At 39.5% G+C, this 24,971-nt stretch overlaps 1 protein-coding gene across 1 annotated transcript in view; it reads left to right on the forward strand.

Moving 5' to 3' along the window:
• The window catches only part of CFAP43 (cilia and flagella associated protein 43), a 108,673-nt gene that overhangs the window by 22,285 nt on the left and 61,417 nt on the right, over positions 1-24,971 (forward strand). The window contains exons 5-12 of the mRNA XM_011957330.1: positions 2,667-2,817; positions 6,942-7,101; positions 8,746-8,813; positions 11,267-11,398; positions 16,077-16,193; positions 17,191-17,271; positions 20,455-20,603; positions 22,149-22,252. Coding sequence (XP_011812720.1) covers positions 2,667-2,817; positions 6,942-7,101; positions 8,746-8,813; positions 11,267-11,398; positions 16,077-16,193; positions 17,191-17,271; positions 20,455-20,603; positions 22,149-22,252 — 962 coding nt within the window. The remainder of the gene's footprint in view (positions 1-2,666; positions 2,818-6,941; positions 7,102-8,745; positions 8,814-11,266; positions 11,399-16,076; positions 16,194-17,190; positions 17,272-20,454; positions 20,604-22,148; positions 22,253-24,971) is intronic.

A 24,971-nucleotide genomic window follows, 5' to 3' on the forward strand; every position in this document is an offset into this window, starting at 1 on the left:
CGAGAGATTCACTGTTAGTCTGATGGGCTTCCCTTTGTGGGTAACCTGACCTTTCTCTCTGGCTGCCCTTAACATTTTTTCCTTCATTTCAACTTTGGTGAATCTGACAATTATGTGTCTTGGATTCGCTCTTCTCAAGGAGTATCTTTGTGGTGTTCTCTGTATTTCCTGAATTTGAATTTTGGCCTGCCTTGCTAGGTTGGGGAAGTTCTCCTGGATAATATCCTGCAGAGTGTTTTCCAACTTGGTTCCATTCTCCCCGTCACATTCAGGTACGCCAATCAGATGTAGATTTGGTCTTTTCACATAGTCCCATATTTCTTGGAGGCTTTGTTTCTTTCTTTTTACTCTTTTTTTCCTAAACTTCTCTTCTCACGTCATTTCATTCATTTGATCTTCAATCACTGACACCCTTTCTTCCAGTTGATCGAATCAGTTACTGAAGCTTGTACATTTGTCACGTAGTTCTTGTGCCATGGTTTTCAGCTTTATCAGGTCATTTAAGGACTTCTCTACATTGGTTATTCTAGTTAGCCATTTGTTCGATCTTTTCTCAAGGTTTTTAGCTTCTTTGCAATGGATTCAAACTTCCTCCTTTAGCTCAGAGAAGTTTGATCGTCTGAAGCCTTTTTCTCTCAACTCATCAAAGTCATTCTCCATCCAGCTTTGTTCCATTGCTGGTGAGGAGCTGAGTTCCTTTGGAGGGGGAGAGGTGCTCTGATTTTTAGAATTTTCAGCTTTTCTGCTCTGTTTTTTCTCCATCTTTGTGGTTTTATCTAGCTTTGGTCTTTGATGATGGTGACATACAGATGGGGTTTTGGTGTGGATGTCCTTTCTGCTTGTTAGTTTTCCTTCTAACAGTCAGGACCCTCAGCTGCAGGTCTGTTGGAGTTTGCCAGAGTCCACTCCAGACCCTGTTTGCCTGGGTATCAGCAGTGGAGTCTGCAGAAGAGTGAATATTCCTGAACAGCAAATGTTGCTGCCTGATCTGTCCTCTGGAAGCTTCATCTCAGAGGGGTACCCGACCATATGAGGTGTCAGTCTGCTCTTACTGGGGGGTGCCTCCCAGTTAGGCTACTCGGGGGTCAGGGACCCACTTGAGCTGGCAGTCTGTTCGTTCTCAGATCTCAAACTCCATGCTGGGAGGACCACTACTCTCTTCAAAGCTGTCAGACAGGGACATTTAAATCTGCAGAGGTTTCTGCTGCCTTCTGTTTGGCTATGCCCTGTCCCCAGAGGTGGAGTCTACAGAAGCAGGCAGGCCTCCTTGAGCTGCGGTGGGCTCCACCCAGTTCAAGCTTCCCGGCTGCTTTGTTTACCTACTCAAGCCTCAGCAATGGCTGGTGCCCCTCCCCCAGCCTCGCTGCTGCCTTGCAGTTAGATCTCAGGCTGCTGTGCTAGCAATGAGGGAGGCTGCGTGGGCTTGTGACCCTCTGAGCCAGGTGTGGGATATAATCTCCTGGTTTGCTAAGACCCTTGGAAAAGCGCAGTTTTAGGGTGGGAGTGACCCAATTTTCCAGGTGCTGTGTGTCATGGTTTCCCTTGGCTAGGAAAGGGAATTCCCTTATCCGTTGTGCTTCCCAGGTGAGGTGATGCCTCGCCCTGCTTCAGCTCTTGCTCGGTGGGCTGCACCCACCCACTGTCTGACACGCCCCAATGAGATGAACCCGGTGCCTCAGTTAGAAATGCAGAAATCACCCGTCTTCTGTGTCTTCTTATAAATTAACCTTTGTAACTATATTTTATTTTATTTTATTTTATTTTATTTATTTATTTTTTTTGAGACGGAGTCTCGCTCTGTGGCCCAGGCTGGAGTGCAGTGGCCGGATCTCAGCTCACTGCAAGCTCCGCCTCCCGGGTTTACGCCATTCTCCTGTCTCAGCCTCCCGAGTAGCTGGGACTACAGGCGCCCGCCACCTCGCCCAGCTAATTTTTTTTATTTTTTAGTAGAGACGGGGTTTCATCGTGTTAGCCAGGATGGTCTCAATCTCCTGACCTCGTGATCCGCCCGTCTCGGCCTCCCAAAGTGCTGGGATTACAGGCTTGAGCCACCGCGCCCGGCCTTAACTATATTTTAAATTAAAAGTAGGTATATGATAAATTTGAAAATGAACTCAATATCAGAGATTATAAAAGTAGCTGAATGCAGCCTGAATATGTGTTTAAATATATATTTATTTTGGCCTACAGTGTTTTTCATTTGAATTAGTTGCCAACATTTAAAGTTTGAGAGATTTCTCATAAATATCCAGGTTATAGTATTCTCTTGAAATTTTGGAATCAAAATTCTCACATGTCAACAACCCTCTTGGCTTGAACTGAGTGGTACCTGCCACCTTGAGGAAGGATAAATATTTTCCCACTTTCCACTATCCTCAGTCACATATCACCTGCCTGACCCCCATCCAGTATTCAAATTTACAACTCCTGCTTTAGATACTAGCTTTCAAAAATTTTTATAGTCCCTCAGTACTTAGTTTAAAACTGTATAACTTGTCTTTTTACAACCTGTTATGTATTTTTAAATCTATCATGTGGCTTTTATCTTTTTATTTGATTTTCGTAAGTTATAATACCTCCCCACCTCACTTACATTGATAAGCAGTGGTTGCATCAATAAGAAGTTTCTGTTCATCTGATTGTTCTGATGCCTCTTTTGTCTACAGGTCGGTAAAATTACCTCTAGAAGATGGGTCATTTTTTAATGAAACAGATGTTGTTTTCCCCCAGTCGTTGCCGAAAGATCTCATCTATGGACCTGTGCTGCCACTGTCAGCCATCGCTGGGCTAGTAGGCGAAGAGGCAGAGACTTTCCGGGTAAGTACCTGGCACCTCTTCCTGTTTGCCTAATGCGTTGAGGTCTAGGAAGCCTGATCTCATTTGATTGTCATAACCATCCCATGAGAAATACAGGATACAGAGGATCATCTTGGTTTTTAATATAGATTAGCCACAGAGACTGTGAGAGATGAAGACTCTGGAGATTTGAGTTTGGATGACTGAGATGATGGTGGCTGCTAACAGAAACAGGGGACCCAGGTGTGATTTCCATTTTGGGCATACTCAATTTGCGGTGCAGTGAAGACACCCAGGCGGAGATGCTGGGTGGAAGTTGGCGAAGTGGACCTAGTGTTAGGGAGGAGAAGTGGGACTGTCAGTGTCATTCTCACAGATAGGACAGTGGGAGCACTGAGCAGATGTGATGAGCAAAGAGAGAAAGGGTGCAAGGGAAGAGAAGAGAGCCAGAGCCAGCTGACTGCTGAACTCAGGGGCGAAAGAGAATTCTGAGAAGGCGCAGTCACAGAAGTAAGAGCAAACCTGGGAGGGAGGAACAAGGCCATACGAAACAGCAGAAGAAAGCGTCAAAAGGGAGAGTTTGCCACATATTACACACCCATTCATTCATTAAACAGAGATTTATCAAGTTTCTTCTGTGTAGCAGACACTGTTTTAGGCAATGGGATTCACATGGTGGCCAAGCAGGCTCCATGTAATTCTCATGAAGCTTACATTCTTGTCAGGAAGACAGAACAACAACAACAACAACAACAAAAGTAAAGAGTATTGTTCTTTTGTAATAATTATCACATTTTGCAATGATTTAATGATATATTAAATCATTGCAAAATGTGATAATTATCACAACAGAATAAATGGAGACAGGGCAGCAAGGAAGGGATGGGCTGGTTAAGGAAGGCCTCTGGGGAGATGACACTTAAGCTGAGATTTGAAGGACAAGGAGGCATTACTCATGTTACAAGCAGGATAAAGAATGTTTCATGTGGAAGGACCTGCATGTGCAAGACCCTAAGGGAAAAAGAGAAACTGGTATGTGTGAGGAACTGAGAAAAGATGCATATGGCTGGAGCATGATAAATGAAGGGGAAGTGAGGTATGGGGTGCTGTTCAAGAGAGAGGCAGGGAACAGAGGGCAGCACCTGCAAGACCTTTGGGATGACGGGAGGAGCTCCACTTTTTTGGCCCTCTTGAACCTGCTATGCTTACCCTTGTGTTAAATTCTCAGCAGAGGATAGAGGAGGTGGAGGTTCCTGAATGTTTTTGACTACTGCATGGAATTAAGCTATGAATGTTAAAAATAATTTAGTGTGGGCCAGGCACAGTGGCTCATGCCTGTAATCCCAGCACTTTGGGAGGCCAAGGCGTGCAGATCACCTGAGGTCAGGGGTTCAAGACCAGCCTGGCCAACATGGTGAAATCCCCATCTCTACAAAATTACAAAAATTAGCTGGGCATGATGGCAGATGCCTGTAATCCCAGCTACTTGGGAGGCTGAGGTGGGAGAATCACTTGAACCTGGGAGGCAGAGGTTGCAGTGAGCTGAGATCGCACCATTGCACTCCAGCCTAGGTGACAGAGCAAGACTCCGTCTCAAAAAATAAAATAAAATAAAATAAAAATAATTCAATATGAGGATTAGTTCATTAAAAAATCTCTGTGGCAAACAAGAGAAAGGGTTACATGCCCTTAATATTTCCTTTAATGAATGACAATGATTCACCTTTTTAAATTATGGAAAGAGATTATAGTCAATCTCCTGCATTCATGGGTTCCACTTCTGTGTATTCAACCCACTGCAGATCAAAAATATTCAGAAAAAAGTGGTGTGGTTGCATCTGTACTGAATATATACACACTTTTATTTTTTCTAATTATTTCCCAAACAATACAGTATAACAACGATTTCTAAAACATTTATATTGTTTTAGGTATTATAAGTGACCTAGAGATGTCTTAAAAGTATATGGGAGAAAAAATAAAATAAAAACATTGAAAATAAAGAAAAAATATACAGGGGGATATATGTAGGTTATATGGAAATACTATGTCATTTTATATAAGGAACTTGAGCACCCACAGATTTTGGTATCGCTGGAGGGTCCTGGAACCCATCCCCTGTGGACACGGTAGTTCCTTTTATAGCACAGGTCTCAGCCTTGGAGACATAACTGCATTCAGCCACAGTGGGGCAGCAAAGTAAGAACAAAGAGATCAGCCATCAAGGTTTGCAGCTCCAAGTTTTCTGTGTTTAGTATTTGGTACCTGGAGCCCCTAAATTTCTACTATCTCAAATTGGTTTTTTCTGGGCAGAAAATATGTGTAGGAGCCCTTATATTTCACATTTTGTACAAACATAATGAACTCTGCATAAAACATTTAAAATTCAGGCAATTGTCCTTGTCATTTGAGAAATGCTATGAAATGCCTTCTTTAAATACTCAACTATGGAGTTACTATTTTTAAATCTCATAATAGACATCTTTATTTTAAAACCTTTTTTATTTGTATAAATTTAAGGGGTACACATGCAGTTTTGCTATGTGGATATATTGTCTGGGCAGACATCTTTATTTCCTAGGACTTGTGTACTCAGTATATTTTAAATTTTTCTGAAAGCAGAAATGTAATGTTATAGTTTGACATCCGTAAATCATTCAGGGATTATTAATAAAGCCATATATTTTGTATGTAAGTTAGACATTTTCCCAGTAGTTTACTTTTTCATTTTGTAGCATAATAAAGTGAGGAAAATGTTTAAAACATTAATTAATGTCTGTACAATGAGTGAAAGCATAACCAAAAATAGATCTCAAATGTCTTGATTCTATTCCCTCCTTCAATGTCATTTCTTGTGATCTGGGTACCAATGGCAAGGGAATCAATAATGATTCGATTATAAGGTCTTAAAAATGGATGAGTTGTGGACTTCTAAAAAATTACTAACATTAAATAATCCCATTATCTATTCATAGGTAATGCCAGAAGGGTACATTACAGGCCTTTAAATAGCCCTGAGTCACATTACACAACTTATTTAGGGCATTAGAAATGTATCCAATTTTAAGTCGGAGCATGGGGGAAATCAAAGGCAGATGTTATCTGGCAGAAATTGGATCCAAGATCATGAACTTAATCTCAAGTGTCTAATTTCTTTTTTCCATCTACCTTTTTAATTTTTTCAAACAGATGTTGCTAAATAGGAATCTCTTTTAGAAACTCAAATATTTTGAAACATATATGGATTTTTACATTTTCTAAAGCACAGTTAAATTGGACTGCAATTTTTCATGTTTTGTCATGTGATCAAAATTATTTCTGATTCTAGAGGACTGAAAAAGGAGATGGTATTATCAACAAACATTTTTAAACACTACTGGTACCTTTTATTTTTAAATATCTCAGAATTATAAGCTGTTTCTGCTTACATGATCCATATACTCACATTCATTTTTAAATGTCATCGGATGTATTTATTGATTAAAAAGTAATAGGAAGACAAGCCCAGGTTTGTCTTAAAGAAAAAAAAGCCACATACAATACTAGTTTAACATACCAAGGCCAGAAAATTTCAAATTTTAATCTTCACATTTTGTTTTATATGCACAGATTCATTGGTATTGTGCAAATGAGAGACATGGTGTTTTTTTCTTGTTTTGTTTAATATTTTGATCCTATTGTCATTCCAGATAAGTCTGTCTTCTTGTGATTTATATTCTAAGGTTAGATGTCATTAAAAAAGACTCAGGAAACTTTTCAATAATGGTGATAACAGTGAATAACTCTTTTCCTTGTGAGTCAAATCTCAATCAGACACCACAGAAGTGTCATTATTCAGCAGCAGTTTAATTTTTTGGAGTGGGAAAGGTGGTTTTCCTTTTTCTTGATCCACTGGGTGACCAGATTGTTACCCAACTATTTATTTTCTAACTATCTAAGGCTATGAGGGCATGAAATATACAAATAATAAATTAAAGTCAATCTGTCCTTTAAAAAAAATTATTACGATGAATGCTCAATGTTCCTATGTTTTCTGTGTCTATGGGGTTAGGGATCGTTCCTTTCTGTCAGTTGTTCTGGCGGGCATTTCTTAGGCTCTTAGCCATGATGTTTTCTTAACACAAGGTTTTATTCTCTCCCTGAAGCCTAGAGATGATCTATATCCTTTGCTTCACCCGACTATGCATTGCTGGACTCCAACAAGTGACTTGTACATTGGCTGTGAAGAGGGTCATCTTTTAATGATTAATGGAGACACCTTGAAAGTAACTGTGCTTAATAAGCTAGAAGAGGAATCACCATTGGGTAAGAAACTGTCCTGCTTCATATTCCCATATAGCCATGGGTGTTGGTTTTGTTGGTTTTCCCTATTTTTCTCTTGCCTGGAGACATCTTTGATTCCTCCTTCTTCTTAATCCTCTGGCTGTTACTATGCTCTTGGCATTCTACCATCACTTTATATGCATATTTCATGTAATCCTCAGAACAACATTATAAGAAGAGACACATTAATCTCCATGATACAGAAGAGATATGTTAGGAAACATGGCCCAGTCCACATAAACTGTGGAGCTGACACTTGAACCCAGGCAATAAGACCTCAGAGTCCAAGTTCTTGGCTACTGTGCTGTATCCGTTTCTATACATATGCCCATTCTGCTTAGTCTGCTAATCATACACTTTCCTGCCCCCTATCCCAACCCTTTTCTCCAGGCTCATCATCTCTTAAGCCCAAAAGCCATCTTGAAAATTACCTTTCTATTGCTCAGTTAGAAGTGTTGTTTTTTTGTGTGTTTTTTTAGACAGAGTCTCATTCTGTCACCCAGGCTAGGGTGCAGTGGCGCAGTCTTGGCTCACTGCAACCTCTGCCTCCCAGGTTCAAGCCATCTCGTGCTTCAGCCTCCCAAGTGCCTGTAATTATAGGCACACACTACCACTTCCACGCCCGGCTAATTTTTGTATTTTTAGTCGAGGTGGGGTTTCGTCATGTTGGCCAGACTGATCTTGAACTCCTGACCTCAAGTGATCTGCCTGCCTTAGCCTCCCAAAGTGTTGGGATTACAGGCAGGAGCCACCACACCCTGTCATATTGCTCAGCTAGAATCTGAAAGAGAACCTGATCTATTCTGCCTTAGATATAGTGTCTATTCCTGACCCCATCAGCTGTGGCCATGGTTGGGCCTGCGTCACAGGAGCCACTGTCTACTCATTGAGCGGTAGATGTAGACCCTGGGAGGAGGGGGCCTTGCCAGGCAAGCTCCTCAAACCTGTCCAAAGCATTCTCTATTTCCATTGCTCTTACTATTTCACACCTTGATTTCTGTAACAACCTTAGGATGGACTTCACTGACCTTAATATACATCTGACCCAAACCAGGCAACTTATCTCTGTCAAATTGCCTTTTTGAAGGCCGCTTTTAACACCCAGCTCAAGAACTGCTCTGCCTTGATTTCACGCTCTCCCTAATCTGATCCTACCTACTCCATTAGTATTATTTCCAACTATGCCCTAGTATGAGTTTTCTGAGCCAGTCGTTTATTCTCACCATTTCACAGACATGCCTCTAGCCCATTCCCTTGGCACTTATTGTCTCTGAATCTGCCAGTTCCCAGCTCCAATACCACCCCGTCCAGCAAGTTTTCCCCATTGCAGTGTCCCTCATCTGCCTTTTTTTCCTTTTCTCTGACTCACTTTCCCTGTAAAACTGAGGCCATGAGGTTTGACTTCCCTCTCTACTCCCTTTCTCTCTTCCCTTTACTCCTACTGTACCCTCCAGCCTTGCTCCTCTCTCTAATCTAGCATCTACGTTAGTTACATAGATCTGATGATAGAGAATTCAAAAACAACTTTTATGATTTACATCAGTAAAAGCAGCTTTTATTATTCATTGTTACATTGTACTTTTAATTATGTGTCACCTGCTTTACCTTGTTTTTCTTTTCCAAAAGACAGAAGAAATTTTATCAGTCCAGTAACCTTGGTGTATCAGAAGGAGGGCATGCTGGCTTCTGGAATTGTAATGTATTTTTTTTCTCAAAATTAATTGGTTTAAAGAAAATTCACAATTCCAATGTGTTGCCATTTACTATTATGAGCCACATTTTAGGATGTCAGATCTGTCACATTATTAATTAAAATGGTTTCCTCTTTGGGTACTATTAAAAAAGATTTATTTTGAATAACTTCAAATCTATACAAAATAGAGGGAACAATATAATGAACTACCATATATTACTGCAAACAAACACAAATATAATTTAAAAATCCATTGCCCTTCTGCAATGAAAAACTACCTAATATCTGTAACCCAATTCCATGTTCGATTCTACACTTAATGTATTAGGTTATCAGACACGAATTTGGAGCCCTTTGTCTAAGCTGCAGCTTGGACTCTTGTGAATGCCCATTTAGCTTACATGTTTCATAATGTTATTGTTGATATTTAAATCAGTATTAATAGCCTCCATTTCCTTGGTGCTTACTTTGTGCCAGGCACCAAGCTAAGTACTTTACTTGTATTATCTTATAGGTCCTTACAACAACCTTATCAAGTAGAAGCTATTGACATCCTCCTTTAACAGACAAGGAATCTAATCTTACAGAGTTCACCAGCAAGTAATTGGAAGTTAGGGCTTGAACATAGGTGTGTTAAACTCCAAAGTCTTTGCTGTCATTTATAGAACTCAGTCTCAGTAAGTAATAAAAGGTGTCAGACCATGTTTTTCTTTTTCTGTTTCTTTTCTTTTTTTTTTTTTTTTTTTTTGTGACGGAGTCTCACACTGTCTCCCTGGCTGGAGTGCAGTGGCGCAATCTCTGCTTACTGAAAGCTCCAGCTCCCGGGTTCATGCCATTCTCCTGCCTCAGCCTCCAGAGTAGCTGGGACTACAGGTGCCTGCCACCATGCCCAGCTAATTTTTGTATTTTTAGTAGAGATGGGGTTTCACCGTGTTAGCCAGGATGGTCTCGATCTCCTGACCTCGTGATCCGCCCCCTTCGGCCTCCCAAAGTGCTGGGATTACAGGCATGAGTCACCGCACCCGGCCCAGACCATGTTTTTCCATGCCATTATAATCAATGTAAACAATGCTAAGGTGTGGAACTGACCTATACTAAAATCCAGGTCTAGTTGTAACTATCCCAGATGTTAGCATAGTCCATTTCACTGACACAGATGACATCTCCAGGACCTTGAGGGTAGCTAGGCAGTGACATCAGGATGAGAGACATTCTACCCTCAGGAAGCCATCTGGAGCATATACACCTACACTTAGCTCCCCCAACCTTGCAGTAGACTATCCCCTCCTCCTCCGTTTAGTCTGCATTTGTGGGCTTTTATGACTCTTGTCTTCTTCAAGACCACCCTTGATATTTGTTTAACCCCCTTTAAAGGAATGATTATGGCATTTGCTCTGGTGAGTGATAGAGAATAAAGATGAGCTCAAAAAAAGCACCTTGCCTGCTTTCCCTTCCAGGGCCCAAGCATTTGAACCCAGCCACCTGAAGTCCCCACTCTTAGTTATAAGATGTCTAATCTAGAAAATGATAAATAAATTTCTTCCAAGTGTTTTCACTATTGTAAAAATAACTCAAATTCCTCTTGAGAATAATAAAATTAACCTAAATCTATTCAAAACCAACCAATCAACTAGGCCATTTATATTGGATCCTTGCCATGTTCTACTACTGTGTGAGGAACAGAAAAAGAGGATCCGAAGGGAATAAAAGGCACACTCCCTACCCTTGGGTCATTTAGGGAGATAAGAAATGCACATAATAATGATGAAAGAGCATACAGGAGGGCTAGTGTCCTTTCAAGCAAAGAAACTGCTATATACAAGCCACACAAACTCTACTTCATTTTTCCTACCTCCTGTGTAGTAAAGAATGTAGTAAGAAGAGGGATACTAGAGAAACTCAAAAAAAGGAGACGTCAGTAAAGTTTTAGGTAATTGAAAAATGTATCACAAAAGAGATCAGACTGAAGCTTGACCGGGGAACATAGTTAAAAGTCGTCTAGGCCGGGCGCGGTGGCTCAAGCCTGTAATCCTAGCACTTTGGGAGGCCGAGACGGGCGGATCACGAGGTCAGGAGATCCAGACCATCCTAGCGAACACGGTGAAACCCCGTCTCTACTAAAAAAAAAAAAAAACTAGCCGGGCGACGTGGCGGGCGCCTGTAGTCCCAGCTACTCGGGAGGCTGAGGCAGGAGAATGGCGTAAACCCGGGAGGCGGAGCTTGCAGTGAGCTGAGATCTGGCCACCGCACTCCAGCCTGGGCGGCAGAGCGAGACTCCGTCTCAAAAAAAAAGTCGTCTAAATAAAGATGAGAGGACAGTGCATCTATGCAAACATAGATGATGACTCCAAATAAACAGTAGAAGTAATCAATAAGCCTTAACTTGTCTGATGAGTCAACTATACTATGCATTGACTAAGACTGATTTTCTACATTTATCTCACTCATCTCTAGGATGGCTTTGTGTATTCTTTTATTATTAAAGATGGAAGTTACGTGATCAAGGATTTTCTTGAGATTGAAAGACCTGTAGGACATATGACATTTTCTCCCAATTATACAATGTTGCTGATTCAAACAGACAAGGTATGTTGGATGGTAATTTCTTGATATGTGATTTTCAGATAATATTATTATCATCATTACATGACAGGAATGAGGAGCAGAGTGTGCTGCACAGTGGTACTCCACTAGTCAAGACTCTAGGTTGTAAATGAAAAAATACCCAATTTAAAAGGCCTAAATTACAAAGAGCTATTGGTTTATTTTTGTGCATGTAACTGAAAGGGCAAGGAGTGAATCTGAATACAAGGGTTGCCATGATGCCACCAAGCCTTGTTTATTTCCATCTCTTGGCTCTGTTTCCTCTCTGCTGCCTCCATTTCCAGGCTGACTCTCCCCTTGTGGTGTTAAGAGTTATATGCAGCTCTAGCTTATATTTCTGCCTGCTTGATGTCCCTGGTGGAAAGATACCAGCTAGAAAAAAAAGTCTTGGAATCTAGACTCATTGAACTAACTGAATCACATGTCTTCCCCTGGGTCAGTTGCTTGTACCATAGGAATCCTAAGCTCTGACTGGCCAGGCCTAAGTCACATGCTTAGCCTTGGATGCTGGGTAGAGTCAACCAACTTAAATGAGAACTGAGATTGGGGCATAGGTTGTTCTCCAAAGACAATGTGGGTTCTATAAGAAAAATGAATTATTGCAAGATTAAAACAAACATTTACTTCAATTATACTGCTAGGAAGATTCCTAATTAATGGAATGATCTTCAGGCATCAAGATTAGCAGATATTTATATTGTTATACAATAATTTTAGATGAATTACAAACAAAATTCAATGATTTTCTGCCTAAAAAAACCTTAAATTTAAATATGGACAGACTTTTGTTTCTGATAATTAACAGAAGTTTTTTTTTAAAAAAAAAAACTATGCTAACTTATGCTTTAATAAATAAATGACTAACTGAAAATATCTATGGAGAACACGAAACTAGGAAAAAGATATCATAAAAGAAGGAGGAAAGACCCAAATAGAACTTCTAAAGAAGAAAAATATACTAGCAAAGTAAAAATTAAATGAACGTGTCTGACAAAATGTTGGACATAGCCAAAGAGAGAATAAATGAATTCGAAGATGGATCAGAAGAAGTTATTCAGAATGTCACATAGAAAAGCAAAAGGGTAGAAAATACAGAAGGGAACATAAGAGATAAGAACAATACAGTGAAAAGATCTAACATATGTTTGATTAGAGTCCAGAGAGGAGAAAGTGGGACAGAGGCAATAATCGAAGAGATACTGACTGGGGATTTTCCAGAATTGGTTAAAGACATTAATTTACAGATTTAAGAGGTCCAGTGAATCCCAAACAGAATACATAAAATGATATCCACACTGAGACTTACCAAAGTGAAACTGTTGTAAACCAAAGAGAAAATTTTCAAAGCCATCAGAGAAAAGACAGATTACTTCTGAGGAATTTCAATTAGACTAATAGCTGACTTCTCTGTGGCAATAATGTAAGTAAGAAATAGTGGAATAATATCTTCAATGTGTTGCAGGGGTCAGCAAACTATAGCTCCATGGGGCAAAACTAGCCTGCTGCATGTTTTTCAAATTAGATTTTATTGGAACATAGCCACACCCACGTATGTATTGTTTATGGCTTCTTTCACACCACAATGGCAGCATTAAATAGTTGTGACAGAGACTACATGGTTTGCAAAGCCTACCATATTTACTATCAGCCTATTTATAGAAAAAGGTTGATGACCCCTGATGTAATGAAACAAAATAATTACCACCTAGAATTCTATACCCAGTGAAAACATCTTTTCAGTATGTGGGTAAAAAAAGACATTTTAGACACTCCAAAGTTAAGAGTGTGTCAGCAGCTGACTATCACTAGAGAAAATTCTAAAGAATTTACTTCCAGCAGAGGAAAATGATCCCAGATGTAAGGTGTGTGATGCAACAAAAACAAAGAGCAGTAGTAACGGGTAGAGAATGACACATTGTAGAAGATGTGCAGTAAATGAACACTGCATACAACAGCAAAAAAAAAAAAAAAAATGTGGTCTCAAGCCTGTAATCCCAGCACTTTGGGAGGCCAAGACGGGTGGCTCACGAGGTCAGGAGATCAAGACCATCCTGGCTAACACGGTGAAACCCCGTCTCTACTAAAAAATACAAAAAGAACCAGCTGGGCGAGGTGGCGGGTGCCTGTAGTCCCAGCTACTCAGGAGGCTGAGGCAGGAGAATGGCGTAAACCCGGGAGGCGGAGCTTGCAGTGAGCTGAGATCCGGCCACTGCACTCCAGCCTGGGCGACAGAGCGAGACTCCATCTCAAAAAAAAAAGTGAAAGTAGGTTTAAAAATAATATTGAACTAAAATCCCAAATGACAATACTATAAGTTGGGGGGAGTGGGGGAGCAGGATATATAGAACAAAGTGTTCCAAGGATCCCATATGAACCAGGAGGAGAATAAAGCTTTTAAGTAACTTTGATGTTGATAAATTAGGTATACATGTTACAACTTCTAAGGTAACCACTAAAACAGTAGGAACAGTAGACGAAATTTTCAAACTAGAGAAAGTAAAATGTTAAAAAAAAAAAAAGTTTAACCCAAAACAAGGTAAAAAAGAGAAAGAAAATGAAATGCAAAACAATTGAGATAAACAAAAAGCATAAATTAAAACCTATGTTTAAACCCAGATATGAAAAGATGGAAAAAGATAAGTAAACATTAACCCAAAGAAAACCAGTGGAAATATATTAATATTAGACAAAATAGGCTTTAAGGTAAAAATCATTACTAAAGATAAATGGGCTTATTTCAGAATAACAAAATATTAAATTTATCAGGAATATATAAATACTTAAAATATGTACAAGGAATCTTCATTATCTTGTCATGCTTCAAGGCCCAGGAAAGGCCTAGGCAAAACTCTTGGTAGGGTTTTGTTACATTCAAGCGTTTATATAAGGGCACTGGCTCTATTAGCTTTTAATATTTAACTTAATCACTCAGCCATTGCTGAAACAGTTGTCCTGGAGGCCTGCCTGTTCAGCTGTTAGTGAGATCTGGCCTGCCACACCTTCTCACTGAAGTCTTTCTTAAACACACACTTTAAAATTTCACCCTTGTTTTGCTATATAATGTTCTCCTTCTCTGTTATATTTTCTTTTTCTTCTTACAATTATCACTGTTTAACTTGCAGTATATTTTATTTGGTTATATTATTTATCGTCTGAATCTGCCAGCAGAAGGTAAGCTCCTTGAGGGCAGGGGAGTTTGTCTGTTTTATCCTCTGCTGTAACCCCAGCATCTAAAGCAGTGACTGGCATTGTGTATCCACTTAATATTTATTGAAGAAATGACAGAAAGATAAAATTTGTAAATATCTACCAAATTTTGTAAAGTCATTTTTTTTAGATAAATGAGACCAGAAATATTTATGTTTAACTCAAGTAAACATGAAGAACTTGTGATTAGCTGAAAGCAGACTTCTTATTGCTGGTTAAGTGACCATATTATATTACCAGCTACTTGGTAGAGATGCATTCATTACAGAATAGATTTTTTTTTAGAGGTGAGTTTGGGAGCTGAAAATAATAAGCATGAAGTGACAGCTTCAGCCATACCTCAACTATTTCTACAAAGGTTTGTTTAAATGTTTAGTGTTCCTTCCATTATATTTAGCATGTGGTAGGATTTAGTACATCTTAACAACTTTTTGGTTTTCCACATTTTCCAAATTTTCTACATAAATAGATATTATTTTTGAAACAGGAAAAAATGTTTTATTATGTTTTGTAAATTAAGAAAACGAATATGTGGGAGACCAGGCGTGGTGGCTCATGCCTATAATCCCAGCACTTTGGGAGGTCGAGGAGGGTGGATTACTTGAGGTCAGGAGTTTGAGACCAGCCTGGTCAACATGGTGAAACCCTGTCTCTAGTGAAAATACAAAAATTAGCCGGGTGTGGTGGCAAGTACCTGGAATCCCAGCTACTCAGGAGGCTGAGGCAGGAGAATCTCTTGAACCCAGGAGGCAGAGGTTGGTTGCAGTGAGCCAAGATCCCGCCATTGCACTCCAGCCTGGGCAACAGAGGGAGACTCAGTCACAAAACAAAAACAACAACAACAACAACAAAACAAAACAAACACGAATGTCTGGAATTGAAGAAGAAAGTCTTATGGTTATTTAAAATGATGAGGCCAGGCACGGTGGCTTGCGCCTGTCATCCCAGCACTTTGGGAGGCCGAGGCGTGTGGATCACCTGAGGTCAGGAGTTTGAAACCAGCCTAACCAACATGTTGAAACCCTGTCTCTAGTAAGCATACAAAATTAGCCGAGCATGGTGGTGCATGCCTGTAATCCCAGCTACTCAGGAGGCTGGGGCAGGAGAATCGCTTAAACCTGGGAGGTGGGAGTTGCAGTGAGCTGAGATTGTGCCATTGCACTCCAACCTGGGCAACAATAGCAAGACTTTGTCTCGAAAAATTAATTAATTAAAATAAAATGATGAACAAGTGAATGAATGAATGAATCAACCAATCAATCAATAAACAAACAAACAAATCAAGTATCTAGATTTTAAGCCCTTCAGGGTCAAGGTCTTACTGAGTTGATCTATGATTTCCCATCGTCTGTTTCCACACAGTGCCTTGGTTACAGTAGGCATTTAATAAATATTTGTTGAACTATATACACAACAATTACAATATGTTTCTTTTCTTTTGTATATTTATCAGGGATCTGTTTATATCTACACTTTTGGTGAGGAGCCAACCTTAAATAAAGTCCTAGATGCTTGTGATGGGAAATTTCAGGCAATTGACTTTATCACACCTGGAACCCAACACTTCATGGTAAAGAATATTTTACTGTGTCACAGTAGGACTAAAGATATGATGATGTTGTGAGATTTAAATCCCTATTTATGTGTTATTGGGTAACTCTGAAAGTTCATGGGCAAAGCAATGTGAATAGGAGGCAGAGGCTGTCCTTGAAGGCTGTGGTGGGGATGCTAGACACTTCCATCCTCAAATCTACCCCCCAGTTAGAATGATACCCTCATATTGTGACTTCATAATATCATCTTCTGAAAACAGCCAACACAATTGAGATCTTAGGAGCCATCTTTTGGTTTTCACCACCCAAGCTCTGCAAGCTAGGCTTTAACACATTTTAAAACACATTCATTGCTAATGAGTCATCAGCACTCAGTAAACTGTTAGTATTTATTTAGTATCTTTTTTCTGTGTAATGCAGCAGCACCACTTGAGGTTGAAAATGAAATAGTTGCCATGTGCAATACATTAATTCAGTCTAAAGAGTCAATACCAGTATGTCAGCATTGGCTCATCAGTTATAACAAATGTACCACACTAATGCAAGATGTTGATAGTAGGGTAGTAGGTGTGTGGAGGGGAAGGGGAAGGAGAACTCTCTGTGCTTTCTGCTCAATTTTTCTGTAATCCTAAAACTGCTCTAAAAAATAAATTCTAGTAATTTAAAAAAGAACAATGTATAGCTTCCTATTTCTATATTTGTTCATTAGGCAATAGTTTTACTGATTTTTATAAGCAACTTTTATCTTTAATATGTTACATGAAAAATCTTTATTTTACTTTTCTAATACTAGTTAGTTATTATGTATTACTTAAATTGCATTAAAGATAATATTTAATATTTGTTCAGAAACGAAGCATTGGCGTTGAAATGATAAAATAAGTATTTATAATCCACATGAGTAAAATGAAATTTTATACTAAATCATCGACACACTGGAAAGGGAGGCAGAACATGCTTCCATAGGAAAGTCTTATTTTCCATGTAGAGTTTTTGTTTCTCTTTTTGTTACAGACACTTACACATTCAGGGGAAGTTTGTGTTTGGTGGCTGGAGGATTGTTCTTGTGTAAGCAAGATTTATCTGAATACCCCAGTAAGTATACTTGATAAATGGATTTTAAAAAAAATATTGAATTCTAATCCAATCTACCTTTTCATATTCATACGACAATAGTCTGTAGAAATACTTGTTATAGAAGCCTCACTGCATTTTTGCCTTCTAGGTTTAGAGTAATCCCTGTGTGTAAAGTATATGCCACAGCCCCAAGAGTGGAACCATAGCATTGGTTATAGAAAACAAGATAGAACCATATTGATTATAGAAAGCTGTAAGGTTTTCTGTGGCAGCAGTTGTTTTTGAAACCCCAGTAGTTTATCTCTTACTCATGCCGTAAGTTCATTATGGATTGGCAGGGGTCCCTCTTGCACAGTCTCTCAGGGAGCCAGGCTGATGGGGGCTCCATCAAAAAATACTTCCTCTGTGCTGTGTGCAGGAGAGGAAGAGAGTGCTGAAAGGTGTTTTGGAGGGAGAGGGGGTGCTCCTGAATCAGCAAGTAAGTGCTTTTTCTCAGAAATGAAATATCCCTTTGGCCATAACTAGTTAAATGGTCCCATTTAATGGGAATCAATTAGAAATGAAAGAAAGTTGCCATTCTAACCAGCTTAAGCCAAAAATTAAAAAGTGAGTGTTATTGACACAATCAACTATAAAGTACAGAACTTGTCTGGCCTGATGTGTGCCTCAGTCCAGCAGTTTAAAGGATTTACCAAGGACCTTGTCTTTCTGTCTCCACACTATGCCTTTAGTTTCATCTTAGGCCTGGCTGAGGTGCACCCAGATACCACAGGTGCCAACCTCACATCATACTGTCAGAGAGGGAAGAAAAATTCCTGCTGTAGGGGGAGGAAGAACAAAGATGCTTCTTCTTTCCAGAAGGTTCAGTAAATGTCTTCTAATGTCTTAATAACATCTGTGAACTAATCATATGCACAGGGGATGAGAAATGCAATTAAGTGCATAATTAATGCACCAACTCAGCCCTGGAAATGGGAGTTAGATTCATTCCACTCATCCCTGAAAATAGGGGAAGGATAGTTTCTCAGTGAATATTCAAGAGATTTTCCAGAAGGAGGGCATATGGATGCTGAATTGCAAACCACACTGCCTGCAACATCTACCACAATGTGATACCATTATTTCTGCCATGTTCACAGTGCATTTTGCGTAAAAAAAACATTTTAAAAGGACCAAGAAACAATGGTAATGCTGTCTTTTTTAAAAAAAAAAAGTAGTGTTATTTGCTGCATTATACAGTTCTAGTTGAGAAATGGATCTTGGTATTAGGTAGGGAGTTTGAATTCTTCCCTTTTATAAAACTAAAATCTCAATTATAAAAGACTAAGCATCATATTTTACATAAGATGCAAAAGATAGATAGTTCAGTGTGATAAATAAAACTCTCCCACAAAAGTAAAGATAAAATTTCTTACTGAGAAAACTTGAAATATGAAAAGACTCCATAATCTCTGTGACAAAGGGTTATATGTATTCATTTCTATTATAAATAGTAAACTAGGAGAGATCTTACAAGTGCATTTAATCACATGTCCTTTCACACATTAGAGGCATACAAACATTTAACAACCCACCCAGGGGCCCATATAATCAGGATATACCTGGTTCCTCTTGGGCAACGAGGGATACAGGTACCATTACCCTACAGAGAATTGATACAGATACAGTAATGCTGATGCCAGGTCTCTCTGCCTGTATCCAGGACTGTGTTGCCTTCCTTCAGGCAGTGGTCCTGGGGGATCCCAGTCCAGCACCACGGTGTCAAGATACCTGGACACTAGCAGCATCTCCTGATGGTACCTGCATAAGACTCCTCTGGCCCTTACTGTACATTTTTAGACTAGCACACCATTGCCCTGGAATGAAGGAGAATTTCAGCTGATTATTTTTATTTTGGGAACACACACACACACACACTTCCCATAAAGGTTTTCAATTTTACAAAAAGCCCACTCAGTTGGGAGGCTGTGTGCATTCTAATGAGGCAGGACACCTGGGTGCTTCTTCTGAAATTTGTCACCACATATGGGATCCTTGGGTAAGCTGCTGGACTTCCTTGGCCTGCGTTTTCTGTTTTGCAAAATGATCTCTTACGTTCTTTTTCAGTCCTAAGTTCCATGATTTTATTCAAAACAATCAACAAAGTATGTATAGGGAAAGAATACTGATTTCTATAGTATTATGAAAGTCAATTTATTCTCTTAGACATCATATTCTGTATAAATCATTGTGAGATAAGTGGGAATCTGTTATGCATTTCTTTGGTGACTGAATACATCTTCCAGTGATATAGTTATTTTCTTAAGTCTTCCTTACTCATACCAGCATCTCAGGATCTATAAAAATGTTTTAAAAGCCAGGTGTGGTGGTTTGAACTTGTAATCCCAGTGACTAGGCAGGCTGACGCAGGAGGATCACTTGAGCCCAGTAGTTCAAGACAGAGCAAGACTCCATCACTAATAAATAAATAAATATTTTAAAATGTTTACAAGATGCGGCCGGGTGCGGTGGCTCAAGCCTGTAATCCCAGCACTTAGGGAGGCCGAGATGGGCGGATCACGAGGTCAGGAGATCGAGACCATCCTGGCTAACACGGTGAAACCCTGTCTCTACTAAAAAATATACAAAAAAAAAAACTAGCCGGGCGAGGTGGCGGGTGCCTGTAGTCCCAGCTACTGGGGAGGCTGAGGCAGGAGAATGGCGTAAACCCGGGAGGCGGAGCTTGCAGTGAGCTGAAATCCGGCCACTGCACTCCAGCCTGGGCGACAGAGCGAGACTCTGTCTCAAAAAAAAAAAAAAAAAAAAAGTTTACAAGATGCTAAGAATTTATTTTACCTTTTTTGTTTTACTTTTCACTATTATTGGTCTGTTTCACAATCACTTAGATAGATTGTTGGCATAATCATTTCATCATCATCATTTAGACATAAAAACGAAGCCATGATTTAAATTTCAAGAAATCTCTCTATAATTTTTATTACTCTAATTTTAGGGTAAAAGAATAAGATGTACAGATTCCTGTGCCGTCTTATGCAGTTGATCAGCTCAGGAACGTTGAGGCTATAATTTGAAAGAACCCCCCACACAACACTTGCCACTCTTCTCATCCTGCAGGCTTTTCAAATACATTGTATAATAGCATTCTTACGTGCAGGAGAGCAGGCACAATGGAGATACGCATCTGGGGTTTATTTTAAACAGGCGACGGTTCTGGCTTGCTGTCCATCCTCCCTCTCTGCAGCCGTGGGCACGGAGGGTGGCTCTGTCTACTTCATCAGCGTATATAATAAAGAATCCCCTCAGGTTGTGCACAAAGCCTTTCTCTCGGAATCGTCCGTGCAGCATGTCACGTAAGTCCCTTCTGCTTCCAGGAGCAGCTCTGTGTCACCATTTGTTGAAAATTCTAATGAAGCCATCCCTTCTTTTAATTTTAAGTTTTGCATGTTTCATTTGTTTTGAATGTTAATATATTCACTCAGTTCAACACTCCAAAGGTACAGAGGGCTGTGAAGTAAAGTACCCCCCATACCCAGGTCTGTCCTTGCAGGCAGCCTGGTACCAACTTCTCATGTCTCTCCTGAGATGTTTTATTTATGAACAAGCAAAACATAATAAGCACTTCTTTTTATTTGTATCAATGGCCATCAAGTATATATAATGTGCCAGGCACTTCTGCTGTATTAACTCCATGAGGTGAATACTCTTATTGTCTCTATTTGACAGGTGAGGAAGATGAGGCACAAAGATTTTAAATAACTTGCTCAATAGTACATAGATAGTGAATGGCAAATGTTGGGATTTGAACCCAGGTCATTGGGCTCCAGAGTCACTGCCTTTGCTCTTAAAATGAGAAAACTATGTACAATGCCTCATTTCTTTTTTCACTTAATGGTATATCTTGGAGAATGTTTTATATCCACACATGAAGACCAATCTTTTTATTTTTATAGCCACATAGTATTCCATTATATGAATATACTATCATTTTTTAAAAAACAGTATATTAATGAACATTTAGAGTATTTCCAAACTTTCAAAACAATACTTTTAAGATGACAATATAGAGACATTAGATTTGGACTTGTAGTTGCTATCATTATTACTGTTTTTAATTTATTATATTATTAGGTATTAATAAGAACAGACATTTGTATTCTGCTTTACAGCTTGAGATCACTGTAGCTTGTAGAATGTGATCCTCAAAACACCAGTCAGAAAGATGTTATTCTTATCCCTGTTAGACAAATTAGGGAATTCAGGGTGAGAGAGGTGAAGAGAAGCATTGTCCAAGATTACACATTACACAGCTAGGGCACTTGGGAGCTGGCCCTGCCTCTGTGGACTGCCCAGCTCCACCACTCTTGCTCAGTGGGGAAGGATGGATAACATCCTCACCCCCCGCCCTTCTGCACCGTCATTTTTTGTGCCTTTCCTTTCTCAGATCCTCTTATTCTAATTTGCGTCTTCCCACTTTTTCTAATTTGATAAAGTTGTAGACATGTTTCACTGCATTCTTCCTCCCACTGCCAGGTACCAGACACAGGGTAATGAAATGTCACACCCACCACTAATTTGAGAATTGTTTATTTGCACTTGAAACATCAAGAAAGCTCTACCGACATGTTTCATTCACTTATGATGAACCAACTGCCCGTCTTTACTGAATCTTCTTGACTGTATTTATTAAAGTGGCAATTTGGAAATAGCATTGGCCTAAAGTACAATGATTATATCTACATGTAATCACTCCACTTTTATAAGGTCAGAGAATATTAACATCACAAACCGTAAAAATGACTGGCTTTGAACATATCTCTGTGGCCATTCAATAAACTTGTTCACCATCTGGCTGGTGAAACAATTGGGATTTGATCATCAGATTTCTTCTTTTCTAGTTATGATCAGCGAGGAATATTTCTGTTAGTTGGAACATCAGAAGGAAAAGTCTTCATTATCTGTGCCAGCTCCTCAAGCTCATTTCAGATTATTGGATTCACAGGTACAACATAGAATGCTGATTAATTTAAAATATTTAAAATTCTTTATTTCAAAGAATTTAAGGTTATGAAAATGGAGTTATAGTGAAACAATTATTTATGGCATATTTTCTGAAAGAGTAACTTTTAAATAACTAAAGTTACTTAGGAGAATTCTCACATTATATTTTGATGTATTTGGAATATTAGAGTTATCTCCTTGGTACATAGTTGATGCTAAACATATTTTCTTGAATCAATTATTGAATAAATTAATGAAATGGCTGAACATTTCTAATATTAACATACAGAGAAGTTGGGTTGATTTCTCTCAAAAATATTTTTTAATATTTTATCTCTAATAAAGAATTTTCTCTTTGTTTTCTCTCTGGCTGTACATGCCAATTATATATGTGTTTCCGCCACACACACAATTTTTTTTTAATTCTCCTGAAATTTTTTTTTTTTTGCTCCTCACACTTTGCCAAGTCTCACCCTTAAATTTTTTAATTTGTTTATCATTGACTTATAAAAATTAGTGAGTGCCTACTAGGTGCAAAATGCCAAACCTAGGCCTTGTAGGGGGATGAAAATATTAAGGAGACAATTTAGTAGAGAAGGAAAATGCAGAATGGTGTGTAGGCTCTCAGATACAGCAGCAATTCATTCTGCCAGGTGTGAGGAGAGGAGTGGAGGTGAAGGTGGGCACTGGTCAGGGGATGTGGAGGATTGGAGGAGAGTTTTCCAAGGGCTTAGAGTAGTGGGTTTAAAGGATTTTCAAGGTGTGGGATAGGACATATTAGTATTCCTGCTCAAAATAATAACCCAAACAAAGGTACTTGGAATGGTAAAAAAAAAAGTCTGGTATAACAGGTAAATGGAAGAGTTCACTAGAAGATGACTATGGGAATGAAGTCTGAAAGAGGAAGGACATTGAATATCATTCCAAAGAGTCTGGAATTGTTCTGTGGTTAATGAGCCGTCGTCAGTGGTTTCAAGATGGAGCTGGCATGATTTGACTTGGTTTTTAGAGACTGACTCTGATACTAGTGTGAAGGATGGAGTAGAAAGGCAAAAGAAAGAAATTAAAAAGATGAGTTTGGAAGCTATAATACTAGCCAAGGCAAGAGATGATAATAGTCATAATCATAACAACAGCCAATACTTATTGAGGAATGCCTGACTATGTGGTAGCCAGTATTCTAAGCCCTCAGCATGTCTCCACCCATTGAATTCTTAGACAACTTTCATGAAATTGATACTACTATTATCCCTTCAGATGAGGCAATTGAGGCACAGCAAGGCTAAGTACTTGTTCAAGGCCACACATCTAGTTAGTGGCAGAGTCAAATTAAGGAAGTCCAGTTTCAGGGCGTGTGCTCTTATCCACAATGCACAAACTCATGCTGCAGTTATGGAAAGAGAAAAGAGGGCACAACCATGAGTGATGGAATTGGTAGGACTTGGTATTTGATGCGAAAGGAAGGGATCAGCGATGACCCCAGAATTTCTAGCCTGAATACTGGAAGTTTGCGATGTCATTAGTTGAAGAACAAAGTTTTAGAGGTTGAGGAATAGGTTGAGGTGATGAGTTCCATAGGTTTGAAGCCAACAAACTCTTCATTTGGGCATATTTAGCATAAGTTTGGAAATCAGGATATGTAGTTCAAAGCTTAATGACAGAATTCTGATCTTGAAATCATGGAAGCTGATGACATAGCGTAACAGAGTAGAAATAAACCTAGATACTTAACGGGGCAAAAGAGGTAACTAAATAAGCAAATTAGATGGCACTGAGTGTGGTAGGGCCTGTGGCTGACCTCAGAGTGGATGTATATCCTGACTAAATATTCCATTTCATTTATTTTATTTTATTTTCTAGAGTCTTACTCTGTCACCAAGGCTGGAGTGCAGTGGTGCAATCATAGCTCACTATAGTCTTGAACTCCTAGGCTCAGGCAATCCTGCTGCTTCAGCCTCCTGAGTAGCTGGGACTACAGGCTTGTGCCCCAAAGCCTGGCTTGTTTTCTGTTTTGTTTTTGTTTCCTTTTTTTTTCTTTTTTTCTCTTTTAGTAGAGAAAATGTGTCCATGTGTTGCTCACGCTGGTCTTGATCTCCTGGAGTCAAGCGATCCTCCCACCTCAGCCTCCCAAGGTGTTGGGATTACAGACATGAGCCACTGTTCCTGGCCCCATTTTTTAAATGTATCTGTTTGGCCAGAGGTGAGATGGAAGAAGCTGGGAATAGAACCCTGGTCCACATTTTATATGGAAGCTGTGGACAGAGAAAGATGAGGCAGTGCAGAAAACTGAGGCTGGGCCAGAGTAATACGAGAACTGAGAGTCATCCTCTCCAGAAACAGCCTAAAGAAGGAAGGTGGATGAAAATACAGGCTGACATTGAAGTATGGGTAGGGTGAGGGCTGGGACAGGCTCTCATATATTTGCCAGTCAGCAGGTGATCCCTGAGAGAGCTACTTCTTTGGAATGAAGAATGTTAGGGAGGGAATAGAGGTAAGAAAATTAAGTCAGAAAGTGCCAAACCTATTTTAGGAAGTTTGCGGTGGAGAAAAGAGAATCAGATGGTAACTGTTGTGGGACAGCAGAGTTGGAGGAAGGTTCTTATTTGAAGACAGGGGAGTCATGAGGGCTGAATAAAAGGAACCATAAGGGACACAAGAAGCTAAAAAGAATCCCAGCACTTTGGGAGGCCGAGACGGGCGGATCACGAGGTCAGGAGATC

The sequence above is a fragment of the Colobus angolensis genome, unplaced genomic scaffold (assembly GCF_000951035.1).
Source record: "Colobus angolensis palliatus isolate OR3802 unplaced genomic scaffold, Cang.pa_1.0 Scaffold44, whole genome shotgun sequence".
Classification (NCBI taxonomy): Eukaryota; Metazoa; Chordata; class Mammalia; order Primates; family Cercopithecidae; genus Colobus; species Colobus angolensis.